The sequence below is a fragment of the Prionailurus bengalensis genome, chromosome X, assembly GCF_016509475.1.
Source record: "Prionailurus bengalensis isolate Pbe53 chromosome X, Fcat_Pben_1.1_paternal_pri, whole genome shotgun sequence".
Classification (NCBI taxonomy): Eukaryota; Metazoa; Chordata; class Mammalia; order Carnivora; family Felidae; genus Prionailurus; species Prionailurus bengalensis.
This window is the reverse complement of record NC_057361.1, coordinates 16,142,042-16,168,493: the sequence shown is the minus strand read 5'-3', so window position 1 is coordinate 16,168,493 and position 26,452 is coordinate 16,142,042. Positions and strand designations below refer to the sequence as shown.

General features: G+C 39.5%; 1 protein-coding gene across 7 annotated transcripts in view; it reads left to right on the top strand.

The window, feature by feature from the left end:
• The window catches only part of BCLAF3 (BCLAF1 and THRAP3 family member 3), a 56,904-nt gene extending 30,757 nt beyond the window's left edge, over positions 1-26,147 (top strand). For 6 of the 7 annotated variants that reach the window (XM_043571156.1, XM_043571157.1, XM_043571152.1 and 3 more), the window contains 5 exons: positions 1,473-1,588; positions 8,062-8,176; positions 11,476-11,571; positions 15,046-15,201; positions 25,087-26,147. In XM_043571156.1, the coding sequence (XP_043427091.1) occupies positions 1,473-1,588; positions 8,062-8,176; positions 11,476-11,571; positions 15,046-15,201; positions 25,087-25,116 (513 nt within the window). In that variant the 3' untranslated portion in view covers positions 25,117-26,147. Of the gene's footprint in view, positions 1-1,472; positions 1,589-8,061; positions 8,177-11,475; positions 11,572-15,045; positions 15,202-24,321; positions 24,350-25,086 lie in introns of all 7 variants that reach the window. The other variant, XM_043571153.1, reaches the window with a different exon arrangement.
• Positions 26,148-26,452: the final 305 nt, after the last annotated feature.

The following is a 26,452-nucleotide window of genomic DNA, read 5'->3' as shown; positions in this document are numbered from 1 at the left end:
GATGAAAGACTATCCTATTGTTGGCATATTGATGGAAAAGGGAACTGGTAATTGGGAGTTAAAAAAAAAAAGGAGTTAAAGTAGATGAGAAAGAAGGATTGAGACTCAGGAACCTGAAATTTACAAAGCTCTCCAAGTGATTCTAACTTGCCCAGGTTGCAGAGAGAACACTGACAAAAGACAAAAATATTCCCTAAGAGAGACAATCCCTAAGGGTAACAGCTTTGTAAAATTGACATATAGTTACAATGTTTAATATTCCTTCCAAAACTTAATACTATAAGGCTTGTGGAAAATATATTTGATACCTACATTTTTTCCAAAGCAGTCACGTGGAGTATTTTTTTTTTTAAATTGTACGTGGAATGAATGCAGAGGAACTTACTTTCATTTGATATTGTCCTTCTGATTACTGTAGAATGTATGAAAAATTCTGTGGAATATGAACTAGCGAAATGATGGAAGTAATACTGATTTTTTTTATTGCCACACATTGAATTTCTACCCAACATTTCCTCAACCCACCCCGCCCCCCATTTCTTTACTAATTAGAAAAACTCTCTTAACTAGTTGGGGGGGAGGGGAAGAAAACTGGCTCTCGTTTTAGAAGTATATCAAGTTCTAAAAGAACTGCTAATTTATTCATTGAGAGTAAAATGTTTTTGTAGAGGAAGGATTTTAATACACTTCTGATAGAATATGTAATTTTTTTCACTTGTGAATGGTTACAGTTTTTATTGAACTTATAGAGATAGCATTTATTGAATAAATGCTATTTTCAGAGAATTTCTATGCATCAAAATACTGTAATCAACCCATAGGAAATTTGAAAAATCACCTCTAATTCAACCACTTAACACAAAATATCATTTGATCATCTTTTCTTGTAGTCTTACATCTGGCATTTTAACGTAGCCACTATCATAAGAAATGTAGTTTTAGAGGCTCTTCTTTTTACTTAATAATACTGCTTTTATGTAAAATCTCTGAGCTCCCCCATGACTTTTTATGATTGAGGCTTTTTAAGTTTTAATTAACTTTTCTCAGTAATTGTGGGTTTTTTTCACGTTGACTTCCACATAGTCTACATTAACCATAATTCAAATGCTTGTACATTATTACTTTGACTGAAATTTACCATAAAATCATTCTTCCCTTCTCCCTTAAATTTATTTTACATTTAAGTTGCTCTTATTTTTTGATGATTTTTAATATAGCACTTTGGATATATTTGGGTAGATAGCCTTTTCTTTGGGATAGACCCCCAGAAGTGGGATTCCTGGTTCATTGTTATGAACTTTTCTGTCTGTGCATTGTCAATTGTGTCTCAAAATATTTTAATCAATTTACACTACCATTAAGATGAATATAAGGTAACTTATTTAGGACTTTTACTTAAGGTTCTTATTAGATACGGTCTTTGTGCAACTAACAGTAATGTGAATGGTTTGTCTTCTGTCAAAATTCCTCAGACTCTGGTCAAAATAATAGACCCAAATGACCTACGACATGACATTGAAAGAAGGAGAAAAGAACGGTTACAGAATGAAGATGAGCACATTTTTCACATAGCTAGTGCTGCAGAGAGGTAATCAGTAGATGAAAAACATCCTATTATCAGGGAGCTTTTGGTTTTAGCATATTTTTCAATTTTTGTGTGTGATGATTTTCATTTTAGTGTAGGGATTTGATCCTTCAAATCTATTTTATATGTTTAAGTGAAATCTATTAAAATGTTTCAAAGCTATTCAGTGATCATCGTATTCTGTTTGACTGAAACAACAAAAACTAAGGGGTAGGTGAGTATATGAGGTCTTTGTAATTCTAGAAAGGAGTGTAATGGCTCTTTGAATATTAGCAGGCACCAGGACCTGCAAGTTTATGGACTTGCATGTAACAGTTTATGGACTGTTTGGCTCAATCTCTTTGAAACTCTGACACGTTCTGCCCTTTAGATTCTGCTACTCTCCGAATATTACAGAATTTCCTGAGGTCAGTACAATTCTCTTTTAGAACTCTTCGTGGATGTCTGTCCATGAAGCAGAGGCAGGGGTATTAGAAAATAGAGGAGATAGGAGTTGGAATCCCACCTCTGCCATTTGACAAGCTGCATGCTCGTAGGCAAACTGGCTTAGTTTCTGGAGCCTTCTCCTCTATAAAATGAGAAGAACTAATTTATGATGTGGACAGGTTAGAAATATTAAATGAACTGCCACATGCGAAGTACTTATGCCATGTATGGCAAATTGATTGTCAGTACATTGTTGTTTTTCTTTCCCAACTCTGTACTTTTTTGGGGGCTCTGAGTATTTTTAGATTGACCCCAGTTTATGTCTAGTTCTAAAAACTATGTGGAATTCGTGGCAACCCTGGGACCCCATATGATTATGAGGTATAATTGAAGAGGACAAAATTTCCAGTTCACCCAAGGGTCTTCAAACCGTTTAGATCTCTTAGAAAGTAGGAATGTATGAATAGGAAGGGCCAGTGCTAATGCCCTTTCCATATTTCTTAGTGTCAAATTGACTAGACTTTTACGTCAAGTCTGTGGCTAACTTGGTCTTAGTCAAAATACATGGAGCTTGTTTAAAACTGGACGTTATGCTGACAATAAGTTTGGGACTAATTAAAAGATAGCAAACTGTGTGTTGGGGCATATAAAACAACTGAAAATAAAATCATTAAAATCTCGTCCCTTGCTAGGTGAAAGTCTCCAGTTTCTTAATATGACATGGTATGACTGTGCTCTTTAGTGACACAAGCTCCTGTCATGCTTGTCTTGACTCAGCAAGTGTAAGAAACTCAGTGTGCCAGGAAAGAGGATTTTAAAAACAGATTTAAGATAATCAGCATTTTATAAAAACCATGCTTTAATGCTTTAGAATATATCTTCCCCCTTTGAGATGAGAAAGGGCTCGAGCACTGGAGTTACACCTAAATTCAACACCTGGCTCTGTAGACACCTAGCTATGTGACTGATCTTAGGCAAGTTATTTAATCTTTGTTTCCTCATATGTAAACTAGAGGTGAGAATTACACTTACCTCACGGCGGTGGTGAAGATTAACTAAAGCGACGGGTGTGAGGTGCAGAGTAGCTCATCAGCATTAAGTATTATGATGTTAGCTTTGGAGGCTATGTAGAGCATGCCAAGATGTCTTTCTGCAGAATGTCTTTGCTGGCTGTGTTGGAATATTTTATTTTTATTGGATGGCTGGTGCGGCATAGGGGAGCCGTGAGGGTTTGGTTTTTTTTAATTGAGCTATTACTTGCCATAACATTCACCCTTTGAAAGTAAAAAATTTAGTAGTTTTTAGTATATTCACGAAGCTCTGCAGTTGTCACCACTGTCTAATTCCAAAACATTTTCATCACTCCAAAAAGAAGCCCTGTAAGCATTAGTTGTCATTCCCTATTTCTCCTCCCCCCTAGCCTCTGGCAGCCACTTTCTGTCTCTGTGGATTGTCCTTTTCTTGATGTTTCATATAAATGCAGTCCTATAATGTGAGGCCTTTCGTGACTGACTTCTTTCATGTAGCGTGTCGTTTGCAACACTCCTGCATGTCATAGCATGAATATTCCTTTTATGGCCGAGTGATAGTCCATTGTATGTATGGATAACCACGTTTTGTTGATCCATTCACCGGGGGCTGGACATTTGGGTTCTTTTCCACTTTTTGGCTGTGGTGAATTATGAGGCTGTGAACGTTCATGTGCAGGTTTTTGTGCAGACCTATGTTTTCACATCTCTTGGGTAGATATACTTAGGATTGGAATTGTTGAGTCATATGATAACTCTGTGTCTAACTTTTTGATGAACTACCATTGTGTTCCACAATGGCTGCCTCATTTTACATCTTCACCAGCAGTGTATGAGGGTTCTAGTTTCTTCACATCCTCACCAGCACTTGTTATTTATTGTTCATCTTTCTTGAAAGGAGTGACTTAGAAAAAAATGATTTAGAACCTTTAACTTTATCCTAATTCGATTTCATTCTTAAAATAAGAAAAAGCATTTGAGTTTATCCTTGTGTCTTAGAAATTCAGTCTTTGAAGTTGACCTCATTAATATTTTTGCAGAAATCGTTTTAGGCATCTCAGTGTTTAGATTTGTGTAGAAATTCAGAAGAAATGAAATATGAAATCGTGAAGCACAAGATGTAGCAATTTCCCACCTGTGTCATCTTTTTGCCCCTCAAACAGTTATATGCAGACTCTGTGTCTGTGTTTCCTCACCACTGTATCCCCACTGCCTTGAACTCAACTCAGAGCTGTTGAATGAGTGAAGACTTTGCAAAGAAGCAGATAGGACAGAGGATACTTACACTGCGACACATTTAAACCTTGATTGCTATTTATTCCCTAATACCTTAGGTAATCTTTCCCAAGCAAGCCTAACACTAGGACTTTCTGTCTCATCTCGAAGACCACGTTCTCTTTTTTTTTCTCCCTACTTCTGACCAATCTCTTACTCTAACATCTCCATGTCTTCTCCTGACCCACTATTTCTCCCTCTTGTAACCAGCATTCCTAAGTTCCATACAGTGCTACCAAGGTGTCGTGCTGCAATGTGCATGCATTGGCATGGTGTGTGTGGGATAAAGCAGCTTCAAAATAGAATCGATAGACTTTGAGGGGACGTCAGGCTGCGGAGATTTTCCTTTATCTACACGGCGTACAGAAAACATACAATGAAGAGGTATACACAAAGTCCTTGTCCTTGTCAAGCTTACAGTTTAATGGTAGGAAAAATAAATACCTACATGTTGACGAGTGAAAGGTGAAAATAAGGCAGAAGAAGAAATTTAATAGGACAGAGTGATACGTGTGGTGTGATTTTATCTAGGGTGGTTATGGAATGCACGTAGGATTTCTTTTTTTAATTGAGCAGGGATGTGAATTAAGTGAAAGAGTTAGGGAATTAGTAAGGTTTTTTGAGGGGATAGTATTTTAAGGAGGGAACAACAAAGGCAAAGAGCCTCAGGCAGGATCACGCTTACTCTTGTTTAAGGAATAGAAAGCAAAAAAAAAACAAAAAAACAAAAAACAAAAACCAAACAAAACAGAAAGCAGGCCAATGAGGTTATAACACGGTGGGAAAAGAAGAGAGTAAGTAGATGAGGCCGAACTGCAGAGGACTTTGGAGGACGTGAGGACTCAGTATTTTACTTTGAGTGAGATTATGAAACATTTTGGGTTCTAACTCAAGAAGAAATATAATCTCATTTAAATTTTAAAAGATTCACCCCGGTTGCTGGGTAGAGAATGGACTGTAAGAGCAGGAGAAACATTATTTCTTTCTCATGTAGAAAAAGAGTCCAGTCAGGACGTCGGAGCATGGTAGGTAGGGTGGATCCATCAGGAAACCAGCCTCCTTAGATCCTGCTCCTCAGATATCCTCTGCACATGGCGTCTGCCTCATGGTCCAGAATGGGTGTTTGTGCCCAAGCCGTCATGTCCGTCTTCTCGCCTTTTCTTTAAAAACCTCCTGGAATTTTCACATGCCACTTCAGCACCATTGGTCAAAATTTAGTCCCATGGCCATGCCTTGCTGCAGGCAGTCTGGGAAGTAGTTTCTTCAACGTGCACACTCATTTGCCTGGTCACAAAACAGATATCAAAGGGTTGAAATGTTCTTAATGTGGCAAAATATACATATAATAAATGTTATTATTTTAAGCATTTTTAAGTGTAGAATGCATTGGCATTAAGTACATTCATTGACAGTGTTGTGTAACCATCCACACTATCCACTTCCAGAATCTTTTCATCTTCTCAAACAGAAACTGTACCAACTAAACAGTAACTCCCCATCCTTTCTACTCCCAGCCCCTGATAAGCTCTCTTCTTTCCATCTCTGTGAATTTGCCTGTTCTAGGTACCTCATATATATAAGTGGAATCATACAACAATTGTCCTTTTGTGTCTGGCTTATTTCACTTCGGAATATGTTTTCAGCCATGTCATATCGTGTGTCAGAATTTGGTTTTTAAAAAACTTTCATTCCTTCTTAAGGCTGACTAACATTCCACTGTATGTGTGTACCCCATTTTATTTGTCCATTTTTCTGTTGATGGATATTTAGTTTGTTTCCATCTTTTGTCTGTTGTGAACAATGCCATTACGAACATTGGTGGGGTCATCTTTTCAATTATAGCCATCCTAGTGGCTGTAAAATGTTATCTCATCGTGGTTTTGATTTGCATTTCCCTAGTGGCTGATGATGTTGAGCATCTTTTCATGTGCTTTTTGTGTGTCTTCTTTGGAGAAATACCTATTCAAATCCTTTGCCCGTATTTTAAATTGGATTCTTGTATTTTTATTATTGAGATGTAAAGAGTCCTTTATATATTCTGGACATTACTCCATTATCAGATATATGCTTTGCAAAGAGGATTTTTTAAAGTCCATTGTTTTCTTAATAAAATTAGTAGTACACGTCAGTGGCAAACATTTGGAAATATAAAGTATACAAATAAAAATATAAGGCATTCTTAATTTCATGAGTCAGAGATGACCACTGTTAATATTTAGTACATTTCCTGTCATTTGCTTTTTTCTGGGCATATATGTAGTTTATTTTAAGTAATTAAAATCATCCTCGGGGTGCCTGGCTGGCTCAGGCCCCACGTGAGGCTCGAGACCCCGGCACCGAGAGTCGCATGCTCTACCAACTGAGCCAGCCAGGCGCCCCCCAAAATAATAAACCTTTTTAAAAAATCATCCCAGCTTTGCACCCTTCTCTTTTGACTTACTGTCATACCATGAGCAGTTTGACAGAACATGAGAGTTTGTAACATTTCAAAATACCCTGAGTGGCCGTTCCCTGTCAGGTTTGGGCGTCAAAGCTGGGGCCACAAAATGACCCATCCACAGTGTCTCCTTTTAAGGGATGACACCCTGCTGCATAAGACAGGCACTGGCAAACACGAGCGATACGTGGGAAGACTCCCAAATGCTACGTGTGCACGTAGCAGGGGTACTAGTCCGCTTCAGGAGGTCAGGAAAAGCCTTCCTGGGACAGTGCAGGTGGAGCTAAATCTGGAAGTTGACCTAAGTGGGAGGAAATTACAACGGAAGGAATTATTCCTGCAGACTTGCGGGAGCAGGAGAGACGGTGGTGTGTTAGGAACTGTGGGTCGCTAAATGTTCCCCGTGCTCGGTGTGCATGTTGGGGAGACTGGAACACAGCAGCTGGTGAGATAGCAAGGGCCACAGCAGGCAGGGCCTTGAAGATCATGATGAGGAGTATGGATTTTAACCTGACGTTCAGTGGGGGGGGGGGGGGGCATGGAAGGGATTGAAGCAGGCCGAGACAGTGAGCAGTTTGTTCACCACAGAGCAGGAAGCGTCTGAGGAACACTGTGGGTAGATGTGGGACGTGACAAGGAGAGGACTGCCGGAGGGCTGTGAAAATGAGGCCCCAGGGTCAGAGGGCAATCCCAAGGAAGGACCTTCCGTCCCAGGTCGGGCAGCCTGAGAAGAGGCTTTGGTGGCCTCTGGACATGGTGACGACAGGAGAAGGGAGCTGTCCTTCGCTTCTGTGGCCCAGCAGTGTCAGAAGTCTCAGCTCTGCCAATAGGGGACCCGAGCCAGTCACACTCTTTGTCTCTGGTGCTTTCATGAATAAGAGCCTATCAGGAAGGGGGCGTCCAGTCCTGCCAGAGTCTCAAGAGCAGTGGTTATCGTCCCTCAGAAAACACACATTCTACGTATGGTTTCAGGGGATGACACCCCCTAGGACACCTGTCCTTGGACCCCAGAGTGAGAACCTTGGTCCAAGGAATACTGTTTCCCCCTATTGCTGACTTTCAACTTAGCTCAATAATGTTTGTTGAAAAATAAAGGTTTTAGCCTTGATAACTATCATTTGTAATTTTAGTAGTGATAGATCTTGGAGTCTTTGAATGTTTTTTTGGTTTGTTTTGTTTTCTTGTTTTGTTTCTTTTTAACTGTTTTGCTGCTTTGATTGTCTCTGAAGGGGGCAATTTAATTTCTCTTTTTTATTTGTTAGATAAAGGTAAACTAATAAAACGTTATTTTCTCTCTTTCATTTTATTAGGAATGATGAGCATTCCAGTTTTTCAGGGTTGAAGAATATTCATGTTGATGAATTCCAAAAACCTATAGGTTTTACAAAATCAAATTTTAGAAAATTTATTCAGAAACCACACATGGTAAGAATGCAGCTCCGAATTTTTCATTTTGGTACACTCCATTCTCCTCACATATATGTGTATATATAGAGACCACCAGCATCTTTCCATGTTTCTAACTGTTCATTGAGTACGTGTTACAATTCTCTTGTTCATTGTTAGTGTTCTTCTGAATCTTATACTTATTATGAGAGAAGAAATAGTTATCTCTGATTTAGTAGGATTTTATTTCATTTATTATAGTACTAGCTTTCTCAAGATTTTTTGGGTACAAATTTATTAAGGTATAATTTACATACCATAAAACTTTCACCCATTTTAGGTATAAAATTTAATGTTTTTTTTAATAAATTTACCAAGATGTGTAACCATCACCATAATCCAGTTTTATAACATTTCATGACCCCAGAAATAGCCCTCGTGCTTTTTTGGTTATTCCCTGTTCCCACCCCTGGTTGACCACTCATCTGTTTTCTGTCTCTAAAGATTTGCCTCTTCATAAGGCAGTTTAAAAAATGTCAGATGAATGGGACGCCTGGGTGGCTCAGTCGGTTAAGCGTCTGACTTCGGCTCAGGTCATGATCTCATGGTCTGTGGGTTTGAGCCCCACATCGGGCTCTGTGCTGACAGCTCGGAGCCTGGAGCCTGCTTCGGATTCTGCATCTCCTTCTGTCTCTGCCCTTCGCCAACTTGAATTCTCTCTCTCTCTCTCTCAAAAGTAAATAAACATTTTTAAAAAATGTCAGCCGGCTTTTGAAATGAGAGCAAGCGATAGCTAGGAAGTTGGATGCCAGAGTCTGTTTGTGATGTAATCTCAGAAGTGATGTTCTGTCACTTCTGTCATACGGCCATTTGTAAGACACAAGTCACTAGGTCCAGCTCACACTCAAAGGAAGGGAATGACATAGGGGCCTGGATACTAGAAGGTGGGGAGCATTGGGAGCCTGATCAGAAGCTGTTTGGTACGGTCCTTCTGCTGAGCCCCAATGATTCACATCCTTTCACTTGCAAAATACACCCCTCCCTACCAGGGTCCCCCCAAAGTCTCATCTCATTATATGTATGATTATGCACTTATTCAAATTTATATACTTGATATAAATTCATGATGACTACTGTGAAAAGAGTTTTATATGAAACTGGAGGAAGAGATAAAGGTGTGAAAGAGGAAGATTTGTGAGAAGTACAGCAAATGGAATAGCCAATGGAATAAATAGAAGGTTATAAGACTTGGGGCTCCTGGGTGGCTCAGTCACTTAAGCATCTGACTTCAGCTCAGGTCATGATTTCACTGTTTGTGAGTTCAAGCCCCATGTCGGGCTCTATGCTGACAGCTCAGACCCTGGAGCCTGCTTCTGATTCTGTGTCTCCCTCTCTCTCTGCCCCTCCCCCACTAGCGCGCACGCTCTCTGTTTCTCTCTCTCTCTCTCTCTCTCAAAAATAAATAAGCATTAAAAAAATTGTTTTTAAAAGAAGGTTATAAGACTTGATTTTGGAAAAAAAGAAACTTCAGAATGGGCCCCGTTGTTTTCTTCTTAGGCAGTAGGAACTCTGTAGCAACTCCAGATAATAATGGATTTGGTTCTCTTCTGGATGCCTGAATAAATACTAAACGTATGGTCATTTTTCTAAAAGTTATGCCTTGTGTTATATAGGAATATTTTTTAAATTGTTCTCATATTCATAAATTAAACTAGGCCCTCACAGGCTAGCATGGGTTATGTGAAGGAAGATATGTATATGTTCCTACAGCTAAGGTATGTGCTACATGTTTTGTGTTCTCAATCCTATACATTTAAAATGTGTGTTTTGGGGGCACCTGGGTGGCTCAGTTCATTGAGCATCCAACTTCAGCTCAGGTCACGATCTCACAGCTTGTGTGTTCGAGCCTGGCATCAGCCTCTGTGCTGACAGTTCAGAGCCTGGAGCCTGCTTCAGATTCTGTCTCCCTCTCTCTGCCCCTCCCCTGCTTGTGCCCTCTCTCTCTCTCCTTCTTTCTCTCTCTCTCTCTCTCAAATATAAATAAATATTTTAAATCTTCATTTAAAAAATGTGTTTTTTATTTAAAAATTTTTAAAAATATTTTTATCAAAGTATGTTGACATAGTGTTAAATTAGTTTCAGGTGGACAACACAGCAATTCAACAAATCTGTATGTTATGCTATGTTCAAAAGTGTAGCCACCATCTGTCCCCATACAACATTATTGCCATACCATTGACAATATTCCCTATGCACAGTCATCTCTGTGACTTACTCATTCCATAAGTGGACGCCTGTATCTCCCATTCCCTTTCATCCATTTTGCCTATCTCCTCACCCCCTCTCCTCTAGCAGCCATCAGTTTGTTCTCTGTTTCCATGGGTCTTTTTCTGCTTTTTTTTGTTTATTCATTTTTTTATATTCCACATATAAGTGAAATCATAAGGTATTTATCTCTCTCTCTGACTCATTTCACTTACTATCATACCCTCTAAGTCCATCCATGTTGTCACAAATGGCAAGATCTCATTCTTTTTTATGGCCATGTAATATTCCATCGTATATAGACCACATTTCTTTATCCACTCACCTATCGATGGACACTTAGGTTGCTTCCATATCTTGGCTATTGTAAATAACACTATAATAAACTGGGGTGCATGTATCTCTTTTTGAACTAGTATTTTCATTTTCTTTGGGTAAATACCTAGTGTTGGAATCACTAGATTATATGGTATTTCTATTTTTCATTTTTGGAGGAATCTCCATACTGTTTTACACAGTGACTACACCAATTTATGTTCCCACAAACAGCGCACGAGGGTTCCTTTTTCTCCATATCCTTGCCAACACTTGTTGTTTCTTGTGTTGTTAATGTTAGCCAGTCTGACAGGTGTGATATGATATATCATTGTAGTTTTGAATTGCATTTCCCTAATGATGAGTGATGTTGAGTATCATTTCATGTGTCTGTTTGCCATCTGGATGTCTTCTTTGGAAAAATGTGCATTCAAGTCCTCTGCCCAAAGCTTGAATTTTTTTTAATGCTTTTTTTTTTGTTGAGAGAGAGAGAGACAAAAAGTGAACAGTGGAGGGACAGAGAGAGAGAGAGAGAGAGAGAGCACCCCAAGCAGGTTCCTAGCTGTCAGCACAGAGCTCTATGCAGGCCTCCATCTTACAAATCTTGAGATCATGACCTGAACAAAAGTCAAGAGTTGGACACTTAACCAATTGAGCCACCCAGCGCCCCCAAAACTCGTATTTTTTAAATGGTAAGATGAAATTTTAAAAATAAACTTTAAAGTATATTAACTCATACTCCTGCTTTTTTCATGCAGAATTATACCATGCAGGAAAAAGACGTCATTACTCACAAACCCTTTGGAGCTGAGGGAAACCGTCAAAACACAACAAGCTTTAGAAGACCATTTAAGGTATTGAGTGTTATTTTCCATTTAATTCTAGCTTTGGGTTTATGCTTTGAACATAATGTTCTAAGTGTTAGTAAATTAAAAGCTGCTTTTGTGATATTTCAAATAGTGACTATACACTAAGATTCCTGGACATACATTTATAGTTAACTGTAATCAGTTTAATGGTAACCTTTTTCCTCGGAACTTGATTTTCAATTTTTTTTTTTTTTTTTACCAGTGGAATCCTTTTTCAAATATTATATGGAAAGCACAAATGCATAAAACAGACACAGATGAAGTGGCTCTAGATGAGGAGGCAGACAAGGTTCAAGACCTTCCCTTTACGCCTGCCCCTTTACCTCTAAGGTGTAAATGCATAGCTCTGTGAACCTTCTCCAAGGTTCACAGACTGAAAAATCCTGCCCATAGGTGTACAACCCTCAGAGGCCTTCTGCATCATCTCAGAAAGATTCTGGTCCAGCAAGCTTTGTTCAAGCCTATTTCATCACATCCTAGTGATTTGTACAGCTATGTCTAATGTGATTGTTTGATTATTCAAAACACCTCATCACACAGATATATGGAATAAGAATTATAGTGTGAAGTGCTGTATTTCTCTCCTTGTTCTCAGAAGTTGACATGCTTTTAAATCCATTTTGACTAAATTTCCTGCTTATGTAATAGGTACATCATTAATATTTTTAACTCTATAGCGTCTTTTCCCCTCCCCCTTGAAAGAAAGGAAAATAATCTAGGTTTTTTGGTGAAAGTAGCAGGCAGACCTGATAGACTGGTTAGCTCATTCGGAGGAAGTTAATATTAGCATACAGGTAGTATAAACTGTCCCCAAACCATAGACTAGGAGGGAGTTATGAGTGGTCCTCTTTTAATGCCTGGCTTGTTGAGAGACATAATTCTAGATGTCCAAAGATTGTTTTCATTTGCAGTAACACAATTTGAAAGCATTGTGTAGGTAACATTTTTAGCCAGTGTTTCATGTACCTAAAAACAGGTGACATTAGGTTTTTTCAAAAATATTCTATGGCAGTGGCCATAGAATATGTAAACATGTTTTACACCATCTTTTAGTATCTTGACTCATGAGCCATAAAACCAACTGAAAATGTGATGTCTGTTTAACTTCGAGGCAGTATAACTGGGCTATCCCGTATGAGTGCTTCCTAGGCTTCCTACATGTTTTTCTTCTCATTGGTCAGATATAGTTGATTGTAGTATTTTTCTAAGATCGTTGCAAGGCCTATTTCCTGTTACCCTTTCTTCTTAAGGGAAATTCTTAAATGTTAATTATTTTTAAATGTTTTTCAAAATATATGCAACAAAAACCTTTTGACCAATCGTTTAAAGCTGTGTAATGTTACATGATTGTTTAGAAGTTCATAATTCTTGACAGTAAAATAGAGAGAAGTCATCCTTTCTAAGAAAAGGAACCATTTCATGAAAATTTGTTTTTTACAGGAGTTAGACTAATTCAGAGCCAGATAGTAATCACTTTGTTAGATATGTAAAAACGGACAGTGTAAATTTCAAGATTAGCTCTTATATGTTAAGTTTGTGCAGATAGTTTTAATGAAAGAGTTGTGTCTCATTATAATTCTTTTTTACCTGAATTTTCTGTAGGCTTAAGAAAATAATTGGAAAATAGGCCTGGCATAAATGCTTTTTTAAATAAACTATTATGCTTCATTATGCACAACATACCCATTTGTTCATTAATTGTGGAAACAGGGTTATATTTGGGTTTGATAATTATTCTGTTATAATATACCATTTGTACATTCACCACAGGGAAATCAAACAAATATTCCTTGTCCTCTTATGTGTCTTATAATACTGGGCAGTATGCAGATCAGGAAATGGTCTTTTTCAGTGTAAACTCTTACCATGAAAACATTTGCTGTAATGGGATTTTATGGTAAAGAAAGATTGACTTTTGAAGGTACTGACAGGAATAAAGAGAGTTTTTTAATTTTTTTTTTCTTTAAAGTTTATTTATTTTGAGATGAGAGAGAGAGAGAGAGAGAGAGAGAGAAAGAGAGACAGAAAGCTGGAGAGGGGAAGAGAGAGGAAGAGAGAATCCCAAGCAGCACCAAGCCTGACATGGGGTTCAGTCTTATGAATCGTGAGATCATGACCCGAGCCAAAATCAAGAGTTGGACGCCCAACCCACTGAGCCCCCCAGGCGCCCCTAGAGAGTTTTTGATTCTTAAATAGATGTTGATATTTAATGTCCTCCCCCAATTGGGGATTTTATATATTACACTGTGAATCAGAAGGATAATTTTAGAAGCCTTTTTTAAAATTTTTTTTTTTTAACGTTTATTTATTTTTGGGACAGAGAGAGACAGAGCATGAACGGGGGAGGGGCAGAGAGAGAGGGAGACACAGAATCGGAAACAGGCTCCAGGCTCTGAGCCATCAGCCCAGAGCCTGACGCGGGGCTGGAACTCACGGACCGCGAGATCGTGACCTGGCTGAAGTCGGACGCTTAACCGACTGCGCCACCCAGGCGCCCCTAGAAGCCTTTTTTAAATGTTTTGTTTATTTTTGAGAAAGAAAGAGATAGGCAGGGCCAGAGAGAGAGGGAAACACAGAATCTGAAGCAGGCTCCAGGCTCTGAGCTCTCAGCACAGAGCCCAGTGTGGGGCTTGTACCCTTGAACTGTGAGATTATGCCCTGAGCCAAAGTTGGATGCTTAACTGAGATACCCAAACACCCCTAGAAGCTTTTTTTTTTAAGTTTTTATTTATTTATTTGGTCACAGAGAGAGAGAGAGAGAAAGAGAGAGAGAGAGAGAGAAAGAGAGGCAGAGAGAGAAGGAGAGAAAATCCCAAGCAGGGTCTGCACTGTCAGTGTAGAGCCCAATGTGGGACTTGTACCCTTGAACCGTGAGATTATGACCTGACCTGAAGTTGGACGCTTAACTGACTGAGCCACCCAGGTGCCCCCAGAAGGATAACTTTAGCACATTAGATAAGGTTTTGAAAGTGGTACTTTTTTACATGATAAATTTCAAGAATTTCAATTTTTTTATGTTTGTTTATTTTTGAGAGAGAGACAGAGTGCGAGTCGGGGGAGGGGGGGAGTTGGGGGAGGAAGACACAGAATCCCAAGCAGGCGCCAGGCTCTGAGCAGTCAGCACAGAGCCCAACCCAGGGCTCAAACTCACGAACTGTGAGATCATGACCTGAGCCAAAGTCGTCGGACACTTAACCAATTGAGCCACCCAGATGCCCCAAGAATTTCAAAACTTTTAACTTAGTTTTAAAAATTGCTTTTATGTAAATTTAAAAAAATCATTATATAAACTAAACTAGGAGGCTAGTTTGAGGTAAACATACTTTATTACCATCAGTAACCTCTTCCTTTTTAATATACGTGGTGCCTAGAATCAAGAGTACCGGACATTTCCCCATTTCTTACACTAATAGATTTGGAAGCTGTAGTTTTTACACTTAATTTTTTTTTTCTTTACAGACCAACTTTAGAGGTGGCAGATTCCAGCCCCATTATAAATCAGGCCTAGTACAGAAGAGCTTATACATTCAAGCTAAATATCAGCGTTTACGATTTGCTGGCCCAAGGGGATTTATCACTAATAAATTCAGAGAAAAATTACTGAGGAAGAAAAAGGTTAGTTGCATTATGATCTTTTAAAAATGTAGAGTGACTTTTGAACTCCTAAATCATCTATGTTTAATAGATCAAATGGTTTTTTTTAGTTTAATTTTGACCTAAGTTACAACCTAGATTTCACAAATGTTATTGCATGATAGTTGAAGAAAAAGTTCAAAGAGTGATGGTGTTGGAGTTGTGAGACTGTCTAATGTTAAAATGCTTTTTGCTGTTATGCCCCAAATGCTGTGAATGTGTCAGCTGTTTGAGCTTTTTACTTTGGAGTATCTGTTGTGTGATTAATGTTTGAAATGGAAATTCAGGTAAAAAACGTTTAACCGGTGTATTTTAGCCTTCTACAATGTGAATTATCTAAGTACCAAAGGATATTGAACTGACTGTATGAAAAGGACACACGATTGCAAAATATACTAACTCTTCTTCTCCCCCATTCATGTGTTTCTTATTGTGATAAAATGCATATAAAGTTTGCCATTTTAACCATTTTTAAGTGTACAATTCGGTAGCAGTAATTGCATTCATAATGCCTGGCAACCATCGCCACATGTGCTAACTCTTAATGTTAATAAAAAGTTTCTCGATAATTTGAATTTTGTTCTTTTAGGTGTGGATTGATTTTACTTAAATTTGTCATGTTTATATTTCAAAATGCAGCATAAAATGATATGAAGTTACCTTCTGGATATTTTAAATGAGAGCAATAACATTACATCAGTTAAGTGAGGCATGCTTGCCAACTTTCTGACTCAGTTTTGTTCACTTGGGGCTGTGTTTTCTTTGAGAAATGTATGTGTATCCAGTGTTGCTATCATATAGTCTAATGGTGGTTTTATACATTTTCTAACCATAAGTGTTTCCTTAATTATTCATACTTGTGAAGCCTTTACCCTGAGCTCGAGTAGTGATTTTAGTAAAACTTGTTTTTCAGAAGATGGACTAGTAGAATGGAATTGACAACGTTTGTGTGGGCTTTTTAAATTTATTTATTTAAAAAAATTTTTTTTAATGTTTATTTATTTTTGAGAGAGACAGAATGCGAGTGGGTTAGGGGCAGAGAGAGAGGGAGACACAGAATTGGAAGCAGGCTCCAGGCTCTGAGCTGTCAGCACAGAGCCCGACGTGGGGCTCGAACTCACGAGCCGTGAGATCATGACCTGAGTCAAATTCAGATGCTCAACCAACTGAGCCACCCAGGCGCCCCCCCCCCCGCCCCGTTTGTGTTTTTTTAAGCTTTAGCATTAACTATAATACTTTCTGTAACTTCTCTCACCTCCCACCCCCCGATTTCAACTGGATATCTTAGGTGAAGTTTCGCATTTCACCATGCGTGTCACTCTTGATGTCACTGAGGTTATGAAAGCCATCTGTTCCTTGAGAACGTGAGTGTAACTGGACACATTTCCCCTCTTGTACGCTTCCCTACTGTTAGACCGAGGTGCTGCTTTTCTTCCTGACTCGTGTGGCAAGTTTCTTTGCAACAGATCTTCTAGGCATTTGTCCTCATTCACAGATGGCAGCCTGGCTGTTGACGGGGAAGCAAGTCATTGATTTCCACTCAAGGAGGAAGGTTGAGGCAAGCCTTTTCCTCAGTTGCAAGGTTGGGATTCGGGTACATGTTGTGTGTTCTTTTCTGTTGGCTCTCTGTTAGCTTCCTCTGACTCCATTTTTACCTCTAGTTTTTAGATGACTCGGGACTCCTGAGGGCTTGACCATCTGCCTCAGCCTGCAGTTTCTATGTGCTCATTGAACTTGTGCTGTTTAGTCATTCTTTTCTTAGCCTCACCGTGCCAGCTTCCTATTGACCACCCAGTTCTTCCAGACCACATCAACCACCAGCCTCCCTTAACAGCAAATAGAAACCAGACATCAAGCCTTCATCTGAGGACCTAAGAAGTGTGTCCTAGAGGAGGCCACAAGCTGCTATGAGTCTCTAGTCTTTAGGGGCTAGGCGTTTTATGTCCTCTAAAATGTAGCAGTTACAGGTAACATCCGGTGCAGGTCTAGCCTGCCCTCCTTTGTCTTTCACTGCCATCTGAGGGCTTTAGAAGTAGTCCCAACACACTGCATTTTGTGACATTCACTGTCTATAGCTCTTTTTCTTACGCCTGTCCTTCTGGATGCTACTTTGTTTTTGTATTGTAGCTTTGACATGGGCTTTTACATTCTGGCTACTGTCAGTACCTACAAGCGAGGCATAAACAGGCTGTTTTGTAGATTTGTGTTTGAACAGCCCAGCTCTCCAAGTATGGCATGAAATGAGGTACATACGATACGATTAGCATCCTACTTAACAATTGAGTTCCACATTCTCCTACCCTTTAGGATAAGGAATGAGGCATTGCACCTTTTCTGTTTCTGCCACGGTCTGAACTAAGGCACTTAAGGCTTACCTGGCCTTTGGGCTGTCCCAGTAGTATTGTGCTGCTCTGAAACCCCATTCCATGTGTGTAAACTGATGACTTAGACCTATTACTTCATTTTCCCTCAACCTTTATGCCCTGAAAGAAAAGAGGTGTGAAGGCTTGGAGTCTTTAGTTTTTTCCAGTGTTGCTTGCTTCCGCTTTCCCTTCGATTAGGGCCACTTTTGCTCCAATGGAGTTACTGAATGTGAGGTACCACTTATATCACTTTTCATCTCAAGCTTCTGCTTCGGAGGGAACTTTGAAGGTCCTGTCCTGGAAAGAAGCCGTAGTCTGGGCGCCATCTGTACACCGTTTTTTTTTTTTTTTGCTTTTTGCCCTAAAAGAGAATTCATTCTTTTTATTGTTATTAGATCACCACCTAGATGAATTAAAGATTCATCACCAGTTAATTAATCTAGGTGCCCTGGGGCTGCTCTAGCCTGAAACCAGATCTGAACCTACACACCCATACGTGCCTGACAGTCCACCAGGAAGGTTCAGACTGACCTTGTCTGGACTTCTCCCTCCCTAGCCGTGGTGAAATGCCTGGGCTGATCATTCCTGACTTGGAAGTCTTGTGGTGCTCATCTGTAGTGCGGTCCAGTCACTGTGCCATCATTCACGTGCTTCCTCTCTCCAACACCAAACGGTCTCAGGAAGGAGTGGGGGAGATCCTAGATGTGCTCCCAATATTTCTTCTTGTCCCACTTCACAAGACTGATTGTGGCTCCCCAGCTGCCTACAAAATAGCAGGATTCCCAAGCAGTATTAAGAAGTACAGAACTGAAATGCTTCCTCCTAATTTATCTGGTGTTTATCATTATTAATCCCATTCTGGCACCTACATTGTCTTTTATCGTGTCTCCTTTCTCTCAGATTCTGTGCCTGGGCTAGACGATGAGGGGGTGGGAGGAATGTCTGTTACCACCTGGAGTAAGGCTGGTCTGTTCACAGCCATTCACAAATGCCCCCCTTTAAAGATCCTCTGCTCATCACAAAGTTTTCAGAAATTCTTGGGGGAGTAGGACAAAGAACGTAGTAAAAATTCATGAAGCCACCTCTGAGAACATTGCCTCTGAAAAAATGCTAGCGGTTGAGTGTTTAGTCAGGGAGACCTGGACCTCTTTAGCATCACAGATTCTCTCGCAGTCCTCGGGGTGCCTGTCAGCGAGGTGCCTACCAGCACTCGGCCCGTGGATAGGAAAGGGAGAAGGGAGAGATTATAAAGACACTGCAAGAAGGAAGTTAGAGACTGGGATCTGTGGCTCTTGGGGTTGAAGAAACCCTTGAAAGTCATGGGGTGCAAAGACAGAATGGGAGCCAAGATCAGGTAGATCACCAAGAATCCGTTCTACACCCACTGTGTCCCTGGACCTGAAGTGTGCCATCATCGCCCTCAGACATTTGTGACCTCTGGAGCCTCCAGTTTCACTATCTCTCTCTATGACTTCTTTGTCTTATTTGGTGGTTTCCCTTCTTCTATGCATCCTTAAAAAAATATAAGCATTCTCTAGCATTCTATTCTTTCTTCTCTTTGTTTATTCCTTCTACTTGCCTTGACTGTCCTCAACTCTTCCCAGGGTTCCAGCTGTTACCTCTGGTGATGACTTTATCCCTCATCACTCTCTAGAGCCCCAGAAGTCCAGCTGCCTCCAAGGTGCCTCTTGAGGGCACCTCCAGTTCAGCATGTTCAAAATCAAACTTTCACTGGCACAAACTACAGCATGGGTGACCCTTAAAAACATGATGCTAAGTGACAGAAGTCAGTCACAAAAGACCTCATATTGTGTGATTCCATCTACGTGAGATACTCAGAATATGCTGAGCCATAGAGAAAGTAGATTAGTGGTTGCCAGAGACTGGGGGGTTAAGGAAAAATGGAGGCGTGTGTGTGTGTGTGCCTGCTAACAGGTATGGGGAGTCTTTGCGGGTGAGAAGATACTCTTAACACTGATGGTAGTGACTGATGGTGGCACAACTCTGAATATACTAAAGAACCATTGAATTGTACAGTTAAATGGGTGAAGTGTATGGTGTGTGGTTTATATCTCAGTGGCACTGTTGAAAATAAAATCAAATTCACTCTCCTCCCCAGACCACTGGTTTCTTCTGACAGCTAGCCAGCTAACCAGACACGGTTCCTGCTTCCCCTTCCAGCTTCAGCCATTGCAAGGCTTTCTGTCATTCATTCATTACTTCGTTCATTTTATTTTATTTTTTTATGTCTACTTATTTATTTTGAGAGAGAGAGCGCACATGAGCAGGGGAGGAGCAGAGAGAGGGAGAGAGAGAGAGAGAGAGAGAGAGAGAGAGAATCCACACTGTCAGCATAGAGCCCAACCCGGGGCTCGATCCCATGAACTGTGAGATCATGACCTGGGGCAAACTGTTACATTGTTCTTTTAAAGCTCTTCTGCACACCACATAAATGTGATAAGTAACATAATTAACTTTTTAAAATATGCAAACAACCTCTTTTAATGTGAGAAATTTTATATCAGTCATTTTTTCCCTTGAATTTGGATATCCTTCATATTTTATTTAGTTATTTTTATTTTAGAGAGAGAGAGAGCAAGAGAGTGCCTGTAAGTGGAGGAGGGGCAGAGGGGAAGAGAGAGAGAAGCTTAAGCAGGTTCCATGCTCAGCATTGAGCCCAACATGGGGCTTGATCCCATCACCCTGGGATCATGACCTGAGCTGAAATCAAGAGTTGGATGCTCAACTGGCTGAGCCACCCAGGCGCCCCCATGTATTCATATGTAAATACTACTTATTGCTAGTAGAATAACGTAGTGTTTTAGGTATCCATTCTAACTCTCTTTTTTCTTTTTGTTGATGTAAGTCCTGAGAAACCTTGTTAATATGATTCTATAGATGAGAATGAAAAGTCTTTTATTATAGCAACGCCACTTGATTCTTTGGACTCACTCTGAATTATAGGCCAAAAAATCACCTAGTGATCTGTCATCAAAAACTGTTTTGAATGTTCTTTTGTCCTCCTTCAATTTTATTAAACAAAGGCAAAGAAGTGGAAGCCATGTAACTTGCAGAAGTATGCTATTTATTAGTAGCTGTTAGGGTGGGTTCATTTTCTTGACACCATCAGCAACATCTCCAACTGCCCTGTTTTGGGGGATCCCCAGGTAATGCAAAGTAGGAAGATTCAGGATGAGAACTTGTATCTTTCTTGTATAAAGTGGAGGGTGAGGGACCAGCCCTAACCACTTGTGCAGGTAGATTAATTTTGGAAAGTGAACATTGGGAAGTTGAAGATCTAGAAAGTAATTCTTCCCAAACTATCTGTACTCACATGCTCCTTGGAAAGTCTTCATATGTCCCTAAGGGTAGGTATACCCTAGCTTGATAATTGCTGACTTACTTAACCAAGCCTCTGTTGATGACTTTGGTATAGCTTACAGGTTTTCTTATTTTTGGTAACACTGCTGGGCAAATTGACGTTTTGGTACCTTGCCATAGTCCACCTTTTTTACTCATTTATGCTCTGACCAGAAGTACATGAAAGGGCCCATTTACCTACACCCTAGCAGGTGCTCCACATTATCAGTCTTTATTATCCATTGTCAGTCTAATAGCAGAAAATAGTTCTCATTTGCCTTTCTTTGGTTATTAATTATGTGAGCATATTTTAGGCATCTGTTGACCAATTAATGCCTTCCCTCAGCTTCCTTATTTCTATGCTTTGCCAGTGTTTCTGTTGAGGAATGGTACTTTTTCTTAATGATTTGTAAAAACTCTTAATTTACTGAGGATATTAACCTATCATACATTTTGCTGGTATTTATTTTACGTTTGCCAGCTATTTGTGGTAGCTTTTACATTACAAAATTCGTAAATGTGCATGAGTCTGTTTGAGTTTGTGCTTATATGGTTTCTAGATTTCATATCATACTTATGCTTATAAAAATTCCTTATGGTGTTTCCTTTAAGGGGTTTTTTGGTTAATTTTTAAAACATATAAATATTTATTCCCTCTAGAATTTATTTTTATGATACAGTGTGAGGTTAGAATCTATTTTTTTCCAATGGATAGTCAGTTTTTTGATACCACTTATTAAATAATTTGTCCTTTTCCCACTGATTGAAAATGCCACCTTTAGCGTATGCTACATTATTATGTATTCCTGATCTGTCGTTGGAATATTTGGAGTCTCTAGCTTGTTTCCTTGCCTGCTGTAATTTGCTTATTCTGTGCCTTCACTACTAGCACAGTTATTCTCCCAAACACAGCCTGAATCATGTCACTCTTATGCAAACTCTGCAATGATTCTGTTGCCTACAAGAGAAGAGACCAGACTTGTTCACCGCCTTCAGTCCTAACAAGCTACCTTTGTAACCACATTTCTTCATGGAACCTCTGCTTTTTGGAACGTAAAATATGTTTTCATGTATTTGTATCTTTGCTCCTGCTGTTCTCTTGCCTAGAAATAGCCTTCTGATCCCCACCGTTTTCTTATTAAACCCTGCTTTCCTTTTAAGACCCACTGTAAAGCCTTACCAAAGCCACCTCTCTAGCTCTTGTTTCATTTCGTCTCTCACTTGTTGCTGTTTGCCTTCTTGTTTCCCCAAGTAGATGGTCAGCTCCTTGAGGACAGAGGGTACCTCATTGGTCTTTGTATCTTCCCCTTTTGCCTTTCATTTAGTCTGTCTTTAGAAAACACCTGTGGAATAGAACCAAATCTAATCGTATATACATACACGCACTCACATGCATCCATCTATAGCTCTAAAAAGTTATTGAATGAGCGGTGCCTGGGTGGATCAGTCAGAGCTTCTGACTCTTGACTTCCACTCAGGTCATGATCTCACAGTTGGGTTCGGGTCCCACGTCGGGCTCTGCAGTGATGATGCGGAGCCTGCTTAGGATTTTCTCTCTCTCTCTCTCTCTCTCTCTCTCTCTCTGTCTCTCTGCCCCTTCCCTTCTGGCGCACACATGCTCTCTCTCAAATAAACTTAAAAGAAAGAAAAAGTTACTGAATGGTAGTAGCCATTGTGTCAGGGGTCCCCAAGACCAGCCCCAGGTTTTGTGATTGCTAGGACTCAGCATATGGTGGCACTCACAGCCGTGATGTGTTATAATGGAAGGCTGCACAGCACATCAGCAGAAGGAACTGGCACACAGGCAAAGTCCAGAGGACACCAGGTGCAAGTTTCTAAGAGTCCTCTCCCAGTGGAGTCACACGGGACGTGCTTAATTCCCGCCCCCCCCCCCAACTTGGGGCGCCTGGGTGGCTCAGTTGGTTGGGCGGCCGACTTCGGCTCAGGTCATGATCTCGCGGTCCATGAGTTCGAGCCCCGCGTCAGGCTCTGTGCTGACAGCTCAGAGCCTGGAGCCTGTTTCAGATTCTGTGTCTCCCTCTCTCTGACCCTCCCCCATTCATGCTCTGTCTCTCTCTGTCTCAAAAATAAATAAACGTTAAAAAAAGAAATTCCCCCAGAAACAAGCTGTGGTAACACATGTGAAATGTTGCCGACCAGGAAAGCTCGTTAGAGACTCAGTGCCCAGGGTTTTCATTGAGGGCTGGTCACATAGGCACCTTGGCCAGTTACATACCGAATTCCAGACTCTCAGAAGGAAAGCAGATGTTCAGCATAGACCATATTGTTTGCACAGTTTAGACACTCAACAGTGGTGAGAACCCTACCAAAATCTAAGTTCCTGGCTGACAGCCAAGGAACCTAAGTTCCTGGCTGACAGCCAACCTTGTAAGTAGCCTTTCGAAGGATAGCAGTCAGATATGCTGTATTAACTCTTCCGCACAACCATCTTTTTGAAGAGCTTAATTTCACAGATGGTAAATGCCTAAAGAGAGGAGGAAAAAATCAGTATGTAGGAATGGCCAGGGAAAGTATGCTAAGCACTTTGATTTTTACTCTCTCCTCTTACAGAGGAGGTCAGCTGAGTCATAGACAAGAGCAGGGCATAGAAGGGGCTACAGCCAAAGATCCATGTATGATGGTAGAGTGTAGACAGTTGGATACACATGGGAGTGTGCAAATTATAGAGGGCCTTGAAAGCTGGGTAGAATATTGAGGATGTGATGTAGTAATAGTAGGACATCTTGCTAGCCTGAGGAGAAAGTGATGTTGAGGATGATGGCTTGGTGAGCAGTGGGTATGCAGGGTTCTGGGGACGAGATGACATGGAGGGAGACCAATAAGGGAGCATTTGCAGGGATAGCAAGTGTCGACCTAGGAAAACTTAGATGAGCATGGTGCTCATATCTCTAGTTCAGCATTCTGCTTAAAATAGCTGTTCACATAATTGGAAGAATGGAGGGATCAAGCTGAGAGATGGTGTGGGTGTAGAAGAAGCTACAACAAGGATGAATGTGATTCAGAATAATTGTACATTTTTATAAACAAGATATTTCAGCTGAAAAAAATTTTAAGAATTATTATAGTCAGAGTTTCCTTTTAAAGTTGTTAGTAGGCAGCAGATATTTTATTTGAAGATCAATGTATATGATTTTTGTATTATAGAAAATTAAGAAATGGGACACGATGAATTATACCTCTATTTAAAGGAGTGATGTTGACAAAAATAAAACTATGCATGTATTTTGAACATTTCACCAATTAACCAAAACAGAAGAAAGAGTAAGAATTTTCTATCAGCACTGTTTTTGTTTGGAATTAAATGTTGCCATACTAATGTAAATGCCAAAAAATAAATCAACTTTTAAATTTCTTTCAGTTTTAATAATATAAGATCCTAGTAAAAGGTAAGGATATATGTATTAATAAATATTTTAAATGTCCCAGGAAAACATGCCATTTACCATTTTTGCACTTGTATTAGTTGCATGGTCTTCTGTCCAGTTTGTGGTTGGTAATTTCATATTTTGCATAGCATCACAGTATAGAAGCCATGTCCATTACCCTCTTTAATCAGAGTCTTGTTGTTATGAATTCCTTTTCCTGTGCTTATGGAAGCCTCACATCTTTTTATGTTGTAGATGACCATCCAAAAGCAAGAAAGCTTCCCCGCCCCCAGCAATAGCTTTCTCTGCTATCAGCCAAGCCAGAAGAGTCCGTGTTGTTTTAGAATTAAATATACCATATATTGACAAAGATAAAATACCAGTTTGAGGCTGGGTGTATGTCACATCAGGCTCTGTGCCTGAGGGGCAGAGTTTTAAGAGTCTTGACTTTTTTTTTTTTTACAATCCCCAGGGAAACTCGCCCAAATAGCAGAATGCCTTTTCATCAACTTACTAATACCAGCATATTGAGTGTCATATATTTCCTTTGTCCTACTGACCTATCATTTGGTATCTGCTTTGCTGTGTTCTGTTGTTACTTTGCGTCTTTGGGGTTCCACATACCTTTGTGGGGGTCTAAGCTATAAGTGGTATAAAAATTAAAACATCTTGGAAATTGCAATGTGAAAAAAACTAGCTCAGATGTTATAGTTGACTCCTCTTTTGAAGTTTGTATTTCTTTTGTTTTCTCTCAATAGGGGTATACAAACATTGCCACCCCAGTCTAATCTGGAATTGTTACAAACGGAAACGACACTACAGGATGGTATTCGGGAGCATCTCTTTTTATCAGAAGTTAGAATTGGCACTCAAGCACTAATACTGTAATTTCCTTGATAACATAACTTTATTTTTCTGTAGCAGAATGCTGCAACTTTTTTACACTTAACAATTGCTTTTAAATTACAGTATTCAATGTAAAAGTTGTATTAACTACAGTTTCTTTTGCAAAAAGTCTTACAAGGGCATTATTTGTTGATGTGTTTTTCTCTGAGCATGGTTTCATAGAGAACTTAACTGAGTTACATCCAGATGTTTATATGTTGAAAGTTTTGCTTATGTAATAAAAACAAAAAAAAAGTATCTGAATTGTATAGTGTCTGTACATGAAAGAACTTTAAACAGTGGCCTTATGGTAGCAAATTTTATACCAGTTTTTCTTTTTTCTGATGATAGTTTGGCTTATAACTTGAAGTTTTCTTAAGTTTCTGAAGATCAAGGCCTATATGATTTATACATTCATATTATGATATAAGAAGGCAAGAGAAAAGGTGCTTCAAAATTTCCATCAGGTAGTTATGAGTGCACTGAATTTTTAGTAATTGGTTCATTCAGTTTTTTCCACAACTATTTGCTCTTTCCAATTTCAAAATGCTATTGTGGAAAATATGTAAAGATTTTGTAATCTCTGTTCCATCTTATTTTCCCCTCAGGGCAAGCTTGTGCATATCCTGTTTTTAAAGGCTTTTTAAAAATCTGACAGACAAAATTTCATATTTGGAAATTGTACTTTACTACTACAGCATTATACATTTTGCAAACACATAAAGTGTTTATTTTCAGTTCAGTTGTATTGAGTACGTACTATCATAAGGTAAAATTGATGGGATTTTAAATAATATTTTAAGTCCCGGTACCTTATTTCTTTATGTTTTCTGTGTTCTGCTTAATAGTACATACACATTCCCCATTAAATTTCTGTGAACTGCTTATTTGTAATAAAATAAAAAACTGTTGCTCCTCCTGCTCGAAGAAGTTACTTGCCAGTTTGTGAGAACATTATTTTAATTTCATATGAGAATTACAGCCCTGAGTAGGACCTGTTGATATTTAAAATAGTTCGGCACTTACAAAGGCAGAACTTTTAAAATCAAAATCTGGTAAGAACTTGATTTCTCATGACTGGATGTGAAAAATCTTGCTACAAACATTTAATTTTTTTTTTTACATATCTTTGTAAGATAGGGCAGCCATTTCCTTAGTGGGTCAGCAGTAAGTGGGGGCGAGAGTACTTGCATTAAAATTGGGTAATAAATTTAGGTCGATGTCCTGTCTTAATGCTGT